The sequence below is a fragment of the Megalops cyprinoides genome, chromosome 9 (assembly GCF_013368585.1).
Source record: "Megalops cyprinoides isolate fMegCyp1 chromosome 9, fMegCyp1.pri, whole genome shotgun sequence".
Lineage (NCBI taxonomy): Eukaryota > Metazoa > Chordata > Actinopteri > Elopiformes > Megalopidae > Megalops > Megalops cyprinoides.
In genome coordinates, this window is record NC_050591.1 from 27,524,990 (window position 1) to 27,537,209 (window position 12,220).

Below are 12,220 nucleotides of genomic sequence, written 5' to 3' on the forward strand. Positions count from 1 at the left end.
GTTAATGAAACCACTAAAGAAATTTACACTTTCAATTATGTTTTCAGCAGAGGCTGTTGATGAAAAATGTACTGTGTACTCACCTGGAAATACACCAACCAGGTTATTACCATGTTTACATTTATCTAAAAGCATGTTGACTGTGTCTGCTGACAAAAGTGCTTCAAGTGAGGTTCCCAATGTGCAAATAATATGTTTCATTCATCGCTGAGTGCGTTGTTCATACCAAATTAATGTAATGTTTGGGTCACAAAACAACTGATTGAACAAATATGGTTTACAGTGTACAAACCACATGGGAAAAAAAGCAGCTATGGGAATTATGAATGTAAAGCACTGTCACTCCTTAAATTAGTCTAGGATTCAGTCTTTCCCCATTGTGGTTTCTCTTTAACTCGAAATAAGGAATTGTCATGTTTTCTCCGCGCTTACACAACATCTCTGTATGTCTGTCTGTAGTGACTGCTGAGATGAACAAAAATGTTGTGAAGTGGAAAAAAACTGCAACTTTCCTGAAAACATTCAGAAAACATTGCACAAGGTTGCAGAGAAACCAAGAAGGACAACTGGATCTCTTAGTTAAGGTAAAGGATAATTGACTTGGCTTAATAATATGACAAATATCACTGAGCAGTTATTTAGCAAGAGACAGGAAGCAAATGCATGAATTTATATTGAATAAGATGCATCTTTCATTAGATCTTTATATACCTTATTTAATATAAAGCAAAAACATTCTTATGCAAAAAAAAAGATTTTAAAAAATTTACATTACATTACATTATTGTCAAAATGTCAAACTCTGACAGCGAAGGCAACAATTCCTGGTTACTGTTTTACATTTAATATGTAAAAGTAAGATAGCATGCATGTGTCTGGTTTAGAGAACGCAGGAGTGGGAAAACCGAGGAAATGGAATCACATCTTTAATATTCTCAACTCCCAAAATGCACTGCAGGTAGCGTTCGAATCCCATTCCAAAGCCACCGTGAGGAACAGAGCCAAACTTTCTCAACTCCAAATACCTAGGAAGAAAGAACTCTTATCATACTTGTCTGATGAACACAGCAGAGCATATGGTCTCTTCATGGCACAATAAAGCCATCATAAATGTATTTTTATGTATACATAAATGTATTTTGTCCCATAGTTTACTTAAGTCTGTGCTCTTACCATTGGTAGGCATCCTCCAATCCAGCACTGCAGGAAAATACATGTGCATTAAATCATTTCTCAGAGGCATAGGGTCAACTGCAATTAACCAAAGGCTGCTGACATGTATCCTGGTGAGTACTTTTGCTTTCATGCTCCATACTCAAAAAATTTAAAATGGGAGTGAGAGTTTCTTTAGTGCAAGCATCAAGTTTGGGACAAGGTATTGGCTAGATTTAGGGAACGAATGTCTGTGCGGTATTACATAACTTTTTATACTAGTCAAATACTGAATTTTATTGTATGTCAAGGAGTTTGACACCTAAACAATGTAAATGTTTTGAGAGTTCAAAATAATCTGAAGGGCCTTCCTGCATCGGGGAGGGACTGCCTTTGATGTTGTGACAAAAATCTGTCACTCTTGGCGGTCCTTACTGTGCCAGACGTGCTCGCAGCAGCTCCAGCCTCTCTTCTCTAAGGGTGCCCCCACACAGCTCCCCGACCCCCGGCACCAGCAGGTCCACTGCAGCCGCCTGGAGACACAGGGACAACATCGTCATTGCAAGAGGAAACAGTCTGGACTGGGGGCAAATAAAGGCTGTAAATATAGCGGGTGAATGTGCTGTATTCAGGTTGAGGAGCGGCCTGAACTTTCCGTGAAACTCAAAGAATGATCTACAGCAGCTTCTGTGATTTTACCGTGTGACGCAGTCGGTCTTCATTGTCCCTCGCATAGAAAGGCTTCAGGTCATAAGGGTAGTTAATGACAAACAGTGGTATGTTGCCACAGTGCTTCACCAGGTACTTCTCGTGTTCTGTCTGCAGATCACAGCCCCACTGAGGGAGACACAGAAAAAACGCACACACTATGATACTGGTGGACCTCTCATTTCACAGTAACATGCACAATTTCTTCCATCTGGAAGGCAGAGAAGCTCAACACTGTGACAAAACTGGCTTGAATTCACAGAGAAGACAAAGCAATCAGTGAAGAGAGTCAAAGCTATTACTTGCCTCTGTTTTGAAAGCAAAGTTCTGTGAACTGCGGTTTAAAATATCGATGGCCTCAGTGTAGGTAATCCTACAGCAAGGAGAAATGAAATGTAATAAGGCTGCTCGTCTTACAAAAGTGTGACAAAGTAGGTTGTAACAGGCTACACTTTAAAAAAAAATGAAGGTACATTAAACAGTGCACACTTACACTTTGAATCTGTTCTTCAACATAACGTCCAGACTTTGCTGGGGGAAATACATTGAATAATTCAGGGCTGTTATAGTTAACATCACAAACACCAATAAGAGCTGTGATTGTGGCTTGAAAGTGCAATAACAAGAGTAATAATGTGTTCTCATCAGATGTTATGAAGGCAGACGCGACACAGGAAACTGACGTGTGGAAAGATATTTTCTGCCAAAACGTTGATATTTCCTTTAGATTTGGACTTGAAATGTAACAGAACTGAACTAAATGAATTCAGTCTGACATACATTACCAATAAAGCAGTCAAAAATGCATATGAACCCCTTGTCATGGTAGCCCGGTTTCTTACCCTGGTTCCAGGTGCGACATACTTGTGAAATAACTCCACATCTTCCGGACATCGGGCAAGAACACATTCTGTAGCAGACTTAAAGAGGTTCTCCATGACCTGAAACGCAGATGGAAAAGCACTGAAAAAGAGTGTAAAACCAAGGAAAGGGATAAAAGCATGGGCAAACAACTGGCTTTCATGCACCTACTGGAACTGGTGTCCGAAGCAGTCAAACTGGAATACTGCTTTATGATTCTGTGAATTTCCGACTGATGAATGAAATCCTAACTACAGAAATTGACAAGATAATCATTTCTGTTGCTCCAGACACGGCGAGAATGACAAAAAGCTAAAAACATAGGATCTGCCAGACAAAGGAGCCTAGACAAGCACCCACTGGCGAGCCCTAGTGTACACGTTATGTAATGCAGGAAATGTGGATCATGTCAAATTTGCATGTTCCGCTTCACATGCAAGACTATATCGTAGCAACAAAATGATAACGCAGGGTCTACTTTCATATGATATTTACTGCTGAAGTGACAGTGACCGGCACAGAGACGCACAAACAGACATAAGGATTTGAGAGCAGTGCCAGGGACAAAGAAGTCCCTTCAACCTGGATTTGAGCCAAAAGAGAGTGCTGTAATGTCTGCAGCAAACCCAGACACGTGTGCTATTTATAGAGAGAGGGACAAATCAGCTGAGCTGCATGCATACTGGTCTCCATTTCACAAGAGATTTCCATGGTGGTGGAAAAAAAACAAAATATCAGGAACCTCAATGTTTGATTCCATTTCATCGCTGTTTCATTCTGTTTCAAAATGGGGCTTGAAACATCTTCCATTATTTACACCACCACAATAAGACTTCTGTTTCTGTTGTGAGGGACTGAAACAATATTTTCAAAATTTACCCTTCAAATATTTATAGATTTATTGGTGTAATTGTTTTCATGTAAAAACCAGTGACACACGGATCTCTGTAAAATCAAATATACACTCCTAAACTGTAGCACAGTAAATGCACTGCAGTGGTGAGTACATCGTAATAGAAAACTGTCAATTACCGCCATGAGGTCCTCCAGTGACTGTGTGAAGGAGATCTCAGCCTCCACCATGTAAAACTCTGCCAAGTGCCGTCTGCTCTGGGAATTCTCTGCTCGGAAAGTGGGGCCAAAGGTGTAGACCCTAGGAAAGGCCCTTCGAAAAACACAAAGTTCTTTACAACAACGCCCTGACATACAGCATGAACATCCAGAAACGTCCTTTCTGCAATGTGCTGGTGTAAATACCAAACATCCATTCTCTGTTTTCTATATCTATCTTTCTTTCTTTCTTTCTCTTTTTCTTTCTTTCTCTCTCTCTCTCTCACACAGACACAGACACAGACACAGACACAGACACAGACACAGACACAGACACAGACACACACACACACACACACACACATACATTCTGAAACCTTTTTTCCGGTCTCAAAATATAATCCGTGCACTTTTTAAATTTAAAAACATTCAATTTTCACAAAGGCTCAGTGTCTGTGAGACCACAATTTTGTTGACTTTTTGAACTAGCACTCCATTCTCTGTTCCTCTTCCATTTTTCCCAGCTAAGTTTATATACTGTACTGTTTATAATAAAAAAACAAAAGGGTACTTCCTGTTAAGTTAAGGTGAAAATGTAATATTGGCGGCTTAAAATGGCTATTATTTTCCCCAGTGTTAATAATTCATTACTCTTTCAAAAAGACACAATGATGAATATGTGGCATAAAGCCCAAGTAAATAGTAAAGGGAAATTTCCATCAAGAAGATGAAGGCTGCTAAACACTACATTAATTATTTCTGACATACTGAACAACTTCCCTATCACATACAATTTACAAATGAAATTGGGTAAACACAACTCTACCCAAGAGATATACAGTGCTTGGAAACCTGTCAAAGAAGGACCAGGTCTGTATATCCAAATATTCTGACTCATCTCACTGCTGTAATAAAAATGATAAATGGCTCCGCTTAACTTTGAGATCACATCATCTGCAAAGCTTGGCCAGAAACAGAATATGACTAAAAATAACATTCACAGAGTACTGGTAGTAGAGCAGAAAAGGGAAGTGGAAATTGTGTATTCAACACATGCTATTTGTGATCAAACGTGTCCTCCTTAACACCCATATTTTAAAAGTAGCTGACAAAAATTCAATTACTTCAAGCAATCTGATATATGAAAGTTAAGCTTGTTAATTGTCATGGTGGCTTCATAAGCAAATGCCAAACGTCTGACCTTTGCCTGTGTAATAAAGGCCAACTAGGGAGCCAGACTACATTAACAAAGGCCTATAAATGAGACAGCAGTTTAAAAGTGTGCTAAAGACTAAAGACCTGCCTTATGTGTGCATGTGCTTGTGTATCTGTAAGTGAGTGTGTGTTCGTGTGTGTATGCGTTTGTATGTGTGTGTGTTTCTGTAAGTACCAGTCAAAAGTTAGACAGCTGGACACACCTATTCATAGAAGGGTTTAGCTTCATTTTTACTATATTCCACATTTTAGAATAAAAGTAAAGACATCAAAACTATGAAATAACACAAATGAAATTATGCACTGACCAAAAAAGTGTTAAATCAAAATACTATAAAAAATACATAAATATAAAATATCTTATATTTTAGATTTCAAAGTAGTCAATTTAATGAACTAATTAATTAATTAATTAATTAATCTTCAACCTACAACCTCACTATTTATATTTGTCTAAGAAACAAATTTCAAGCATTTAAGCATAAGTGTTTAAATCAAAAAGTCTTTGAATGCATGTTTCCCAGTGTCCAAACTTTTGACTGGTACTGTATGCTTGTGTGTGTGTGTGTGTGTGTGTGTGTGTGTGTGTGTGTGCGCATGTGTTTGCCAGGCTCTGAGAGACACAGGATCATAGAGATCCACAGCAGTACCAGTGGAGCTATGTCCCTTACCCTGCCATCACCTCGAGATGAAGCTGCCCTGAGACAGTCAGGAAGGCAGGAACATCAAAGAAACCTGTGTTCTCTTCATCTGGGCTCTCCTCTCTGCCTGCAGGCTGGGGAAAGATCAGGTGTTGGAGAGTCAGTCTATCCATACCTTCTCACACTCCTCCATTCAACAGCCTATCTGCTCTATGCCACTTATCACTCACCAATCTCATTGTGCCCACATGTTCAGACCACTGTCTTTCCTTCCACACAATCACATACCTTACCTCATTCTTACCTCCATCAATCCATTATAAGTACAGGGCAAAGAAATGGTACTGCAATGTAATGGATGGTCTCTGTTCTCAGTTCTCTTAATGGCTGACATTACATCATTTCAGTCAGAAACTTGTAAATTTGCAATAAGATAGCTAGAGCTTTTTGATACTTGATTTAGTATCTTCGTGATGCACAGAGCCCCTTTGTTTGGCTGTGTAATGCTCTGCCCATTCCCTGGACTGAGAAGGCCCCATCATCTCTGTTCCAAGGCCAATAAAGTCACACTGACTATGCTCATGCTCGTGTGAGCTTTGGGCTGGATTCAATCTATTGGCTAAGGGTTCTCTCGCTTACGTTCACTTAGAATACATTTAAGGAAATGTTATTTTTTTCCCCATCAATTACTATTTATCAAGGTTAAGAACTGTGTTGCAGCTGGAAGAAATCAATCCCCCTGTGTTTCATTAGGAAAGAAGAGCTAGAGGGGCACTTCCCTGCCACATCTGACTTCAGAAGGGCCTGGAGTGTCTTTAAGGCAGACGCACAGCGCCCTCATGATACCCTAAAGTATGGTAGCCAGTCAAGGAGAACAGTCCTTAGTTCCCTGTGGGTGATACGTGACTAATGAACAGCGAGGGGATGTAAGCGATGTCCTCCTGCCACCAAAGTTCCCGCGAGGGAGGAAAATGATTCATAAAGCATTTGAGACAGTGCACCAAAGTCATAATTTTAGTTGGAGGGACTCACTTCGACCTGGAAGAGCTCCCCAGCTCCCTCACAGTCATTGGAGGTGATCACTGGTGTGTGGATATGGACAAAGTCATTCTCCTAAAACGACAAACGTACTGTTACTCTCCTAAAACAACAAACGTATCATTATCAACCCTGTCTTTCATCATGTGTATCTGTGTGAGGGGGAGGGAGAAGACACAAAGAAAATGCTGTAGGTAATATGGATTGGGAAACTGGTAGGTTTTAAAAGAAGCTATGATGTGGTGGTAATAGCTCTGAAGTTATCACGAGATGATGAAAACGTTGTACTCTACAATGTTAACAAGTTCACGATCAAAGGCTGCTTGGTACAGAGCATGAATCTGGCACTAGCTCTGTTGGTTAACAAACAGTCCACAAAGTACTATGCCTCCTTCACAGAAATCAAGTGAGAGGGAATGATGACCATGGTATCATCAGATGATCTGCTCAGTTTGCCTTACATATTACTGAATGACCTTGACCAAGAATAATCACATGAGCCGTAAAAAATATACATATCAACTGAATTTAGAATCCCTAATAACGTCCCTTTTGCAAATTCTATACAGGTGAAGTAATTACAAAGAACTATATCCAATTGTCATTAAACAATGTAATATAAGACAACATGCTATGAAGCATAACCACAGATATCAAAACCTCTAACGACACAAAACAGGTAGAATGATTCAATGAAGAGAGTAGGATTGTAGAAAAAGAAAACAGCAACAATAATGACAAAACATTAAAGCGGCAATGTAGCATAGTGGTTAAGGAGCAGGACTCGTAACCGAAAGGTTGCAGGTTCAAAGGCTGGGACACTGCTGCTCTACCCTTGGGCAAGGTACTTAACCCACAATTGCCTCAGTAAATATCCAGCTGTATAAATGGATAACATTTTAAAGAACTGTAACCTATGTAAGTCGCTTTGGATAAAAGTGTCTGCTAAATGAATAAATGTAAATGTAAAGCATGACAATTTACAACTGCATTTCTACATTCACATTGAAAGCAGTGTTACTGCACACAACACATGTCAGCCCATACGCATCTTGTACTGGATATCACTATGAAATAGCAGTAAAAAAAACACCAGAAATAAATTGAAACAATAGCAAGCCCATACAACCATGATAATGAAAGGAAAGGCGAACTTCTTCAGTTCTTGTGACATTGGGCTGTTAGAACAAGAGAAGTCCGATGTTTACACAATTACCAGAAGCCCTACATCCCCAGTGCCTAAACCAGCAGTGACACCAGTGATAATTATGAGTGATAATTATTAATTAATTTTAATTAATTATTAGTGATAATTATGCCCACAGTTATTTGTTCAGTCTGTCCAAATGCAACCAGGTGTGCCAAATGTTTCAAGTTAGCTTTGAAGGGTCACGTCAGCTAAAAGTAACCAGGGTCCCCATGGTTGCCTGTGCAAAATGGTATGTGGATCCTCCGCAGCCTCTGAAACACTTTTGCGATTCTTTAAATAAATCCTGCTGTGTAAGCCGTCTTCCAATATGAAGCATGCCATGCCTCTGATTTTTTAATCAATAACAATAAAAGCGCAGTCATTACACAAACACGTTTGAACCGTCTTTTGGCAGACAGCCGTCTGCGACTCACCTTGAAGAAAGACTGGATGGCTGAAGTGGCCTCACTTCGTATTCTCAACAGCGAGCTGAACGCGTTCGTTCTGCATCGCAGATGAGGAAACTGCCTGATGTATTCAAGTCCGTGTCTTTCCTTGATTTTGAATGGAAAATCCTGCAACAAGATGCCATGTGTATGTATGAATCACTGATCCAGCTATAGCTACCTGTGCAAAAGAGAAGAGAAGCCCCACTCTAATTATCTGGCACAACTGTAATGTGTTTATATTAAAAAAATAATTTCCACAGATTTCATATAATGCATTCCTATTCCTAATGTAAATGAAACGTATTCTAATATACTAATAAATGTGTTGTTCAGTCCAATATTATATAGCAAATACAATTAAAACATATGATTTTCAATCAGAAACACACTGCAATTAAATATGTTAAATATATTAACACACTGTGTTAAATATATTGAATTAAAAACCACATTTATTTGAAACCTCAAATATATTTAGATCAGACAGGATTTCAAATCTAGTTCTTGCATAAAGGCCTGAGCACTATATCCAGATTGTTGTATGCTTGTTGTACATACATAGAATAGTAGTATATTCTCATGAATAACATGAACATGTCTCTTGTGGGCTGACTAGGGTCCATATGCAGTTCCCTCTCTGTTCCACCAGGGACTCTGGGAGCTGGAGAGGGGAAGCTCACTCCCTTTGACAGTTCAGATCACAGAACTACCGTTTATCCTCAAACCTCTCCCTTTGATGCTAGTGTCTGCTGCAATCCCAGAATCCTGACAGGAAGCCGTCATATGTCTGTTAGACTGTGGTCGTCATCGGTTTGTAACATCATATGCACGCTTACCATAACTTCTGTGGGTCTATTAGGATTGATAACACTGTAAAATCATATGTTCAGCCCTTTGCCATTGTAGAGCTATATCCAGACTGGCTCGCTCAGTTTTTGAATTGTTTTTCCATTATTATTTTTGTCAAGCCAAACGGAAGACAACTGAGCTCAGCCTGCTGTTTTTTATTGGTGCTTGCCTACTCACAAGCAATCTGTGGGCGGAGTCAACAAGCTGTGCAAATACTTTGTCTTCATTGGTCCGAAAAGTGAGATAGAAAGAAAGTTGCAGACTGCCATCATAGATCAAAGCAAACAAGAGTAAAAAGCAGCTGGAAAGAACAGAAATAGAAGGAAAATGAACACTGTAATGGAGTTTATTAATTCCAGAAATCCTCAGCCTTGGACTTTCAGTTGTCTTTATCTGGAGAGATCTGGGTAGATGCCAGTATTCAGCATTTCAGCATCTCAGCTGAAATTAATGACCACCTTGAGTTTTAACATGTAAAAAATTACAACATTCCAAAAGTGAATGCAATGGAAAAGCAATAGTGCTGTATTTACTCAACCAGCTTTGGTTCCTGTTTGAACCAGTCTGGTTCTAGCTCTACAGCAGAAAAGGGGTGGGCTAATATTCAACTTTGGTAATATACGATGTGCTAGCTCACCAGGATGATAATCTGTGGTTATACAATATCACACCTCTTTCTGCATATAAACAAGCTCTTTTCAATGACACAGTATTTTACATATATAGCCATAACCATGTTTTGCAGATATTAGTACAATCTAATTTTGAATAGCTGTTAAAAACAAGAACAAAACACATACCACAGGATTACATTCACCCACAACCTGAATGTGCGTCGCCTGCAGCTCCACATTCTGCTTCTTATGAGGACTTTTCACAAGGTCTCCTGATATTTCAACAGCACTTCCATACGTGAGGCCCCTTAATGCAGAAAAATCAATGTGTCAGCTTGCACAGCAAATTATACACAGGACACAGGCAGAAAAATACCAAAAATCACAAGGTAAAAGAATAATGCCCTGTTCTGGTTGTTATTACTAGCATATTCTTCTATTGTTCATAATTTGAGACATCATAACAACACTGAGGTAAATACCAAAATTGTCTGAAGCAAAAAAGCCTTTGGAGACTCAGTCTGGATTATTCCAAAACATCAGGCACTTTGCATGTGGTAATTATGATACAGCGTGTTACGATACTTATCCAACTACTTAACTACTTGCTAATTACTCTAAATTGCATGCTTAGGTTTAAGAATTGTTTCTGAAAGAACTGTAACCCATGTTACATGAGGAAAGAATATGTGCACAAAATGTGCCACTTCCATATGCCCTCCAACATGAGTAGTCAGCAAACACAATATAATGAATTAGTGTTTTCTTTGTAGACAAGACTATTAAGATCCCTAATTTTGCAACATGTAGAAGATGCAAACAGACACCTTTTATTCAGAAATACATTGAAATCTCACAGACATTTCAGTACAATTTAAAGCTGCACAATTGTTATACTAATGGAATTATAGACTGCTAAAATAAACTCCAATGTTTCTTCTTAAGCAGACGGAACAGCACACCTGACGTTCAGCTCTGAACTGGCCACCACCTGGAGACTCTGCAGGGAGCTGCCATCGTTCACGTGCAGGAATAGAAGCTCCTTCTGAGATCGTGTGGAGCGGACCCAGCCCTGGGAACCAAAATACACAGACACACGCTCATTGTACATTTGATTTGACAGGACTAAACAGCCCTCTTAATTTTTCTTTAGTTACGTAATGTATTGCATTGCATTCTAAGGGAATCAGTGTCACTTGCTAGAATTAGGGTGAACATGAACAAGCTTAAATGAGAATATTCACCCTCTCGATGTATCACAAAGACACAACCTGCTGACAGGAATTAGCCATAAAGTGTTGCTAAGATGTCAGCTTGCCCCCTCTTTATGTTTTAAAATAGAAAGTAGAAGAAAACGTGATGATGTTGTCACAGGTTTTACAAATATGGGTCTGATAAATAGTCTATACAGTACATCGTCTCCCCGATCTGTATAGATATACAATTGCTTAAAACAGTCTATAGTATGATTTCCAGTACAACAATCAGGGTTAGATATGTAACTTTTTCATATTGATCAGACAGGCCATGCAGCTGGCTGACTGTCGAGCTTAGCTAATGGTTCAGGTACATCCCTTTGTGGCCGCAAACTAGTACATTACTGCACAGCCGCCAGCATGCAGCAGTCCTACCTGTATTTTAATGTTTGCTCCAATTTCCTGACTCGAAAGTGCCTCAGTGACCCTTAGCTTCTTTGGAGACTTGTGACAGCAATAGCGACGGACAGTTACTACCCCTCTTGAGGTACATGCCCTACGTGTCAGTACACAGGCTAATTTGCCGAGCAACATTATTTTAATAAACTTGTGTTCCTTACAGGTATACTATACTAGATATACACATACATCAGCAACTTAGCTAGCTCAGCTGGGCTTTCCAGAATTCTTTCTAAATAACTAGCTAACGTTTGATAGCACTCGATCTAATTATCAAGCTATCTTGCGAGCTGCAGGTACGTGGCAGTGTTGACGTGGGCTTGTATTTCAACAGTTGTGAAACGTATATTTTGGAGGAACACAAGTACCAAGATACCACCCCGTTACTGCGAAAGAAATTCATTAGCCTACACTTCTGCGGCACTCCATGCTCTTCTTCTGACATTCATTCTGTCTTACGCTTCCTGTTTTCAAATCTACTTCCCTTTACGTATGGATTTAGCTGCATTTTATTGGATGGATTTGGTCATCGGGCTCCCCCTAAGCCAATCATCAGTTTCAATAATACAAGGTGTACTGGGGAGTGCAGTTTGGTTTCATTAGTCTTTGAATAGCGTGTAGTTCTGGCCACACTGATCTCGTGAATAGGCTGCACATAATATCTCGCACACTTTAACTTCACGTCAAAGACTATAGAAACGCATGCATGAGCTTTACAGTATGTCCTGATTTTACAATTTCTACTTAAGTTAATAGAATTTACCTACAGTTTTGAAACAAATTTGGATGAGAAAAATCA

At 39.4% G+C, this 12,220-nt stretch overlaps 1 protein-coding gene across 1 annotated transcript; it reads right to left on the bottom strand.

Annotated features, from left to right (window-relative positions):
* Nucleotides 1-830: 830 nt before the first annotated feature.
* On the bottom strand, nucleotides 831-11,717 carry nars2 (asparaginyl-tRNA synthetase 2, mitochondrial). Its single transcript, XM_036537275.1, has 14 exons — nucleotides 11,398-11,717; nucleotides 10,729-10,838; nucleotides 9,953-10,073; nucleotides 8,289-8,429; nucleotides 6,660-6,740; nucleotides 5,658-5,761; nucleotides 3,754-3,886; nucleotides 2,703-2,801; nucleotides 2,354-2,391; nucleotides 2,167-2,233; nucleotides 1,852-1,989; nucleotides 1,588-1,685; nucleotides 1,174-1,200; nucleotides 831-1,025 (listed from the first exon to the last, which is right to left on the bottom strand). The coding sequence occupies exons 1-14, from the start codon at nucleotides 11,554-11,556 to the stop codon at nucleotides 881-883; spliced, it is 1,461 nt and encodes a 486-aa protein (XP_036393168.1). The 5' UTR covers nucleotides 11,557-11,717; the 3' UTR covers nucleotides 831-880.
* Nucleotides 11,718-12,220: the final 503 nt, after the last annotated feature.

Excerpts from the sequence above, each read along its gene's own strand:
- nars2 (XM_036537275.1), bottom strand. The coding sequence starts at position 11,556 with ATGTTGCTCGGCAAATTAGCCTGTGTACTGACACGTAGGGCATGTACC. Across the intron at positions 10,839-11,397 it reads GAGCAAACATTAAAATACAG|GGCTGGGTCCGCTCCACACG; the intron begins GTAGGACTGCTG and ends TTTGGTTCCCAG. Across the intron at positions 2,234-2,353 it reads TTGAAGAACAGATTCAAAGT|GATTACCTACACTGAGGCCA; the intron begins GTAAGTGTGCAC and ends TCCTTGCTGTAG.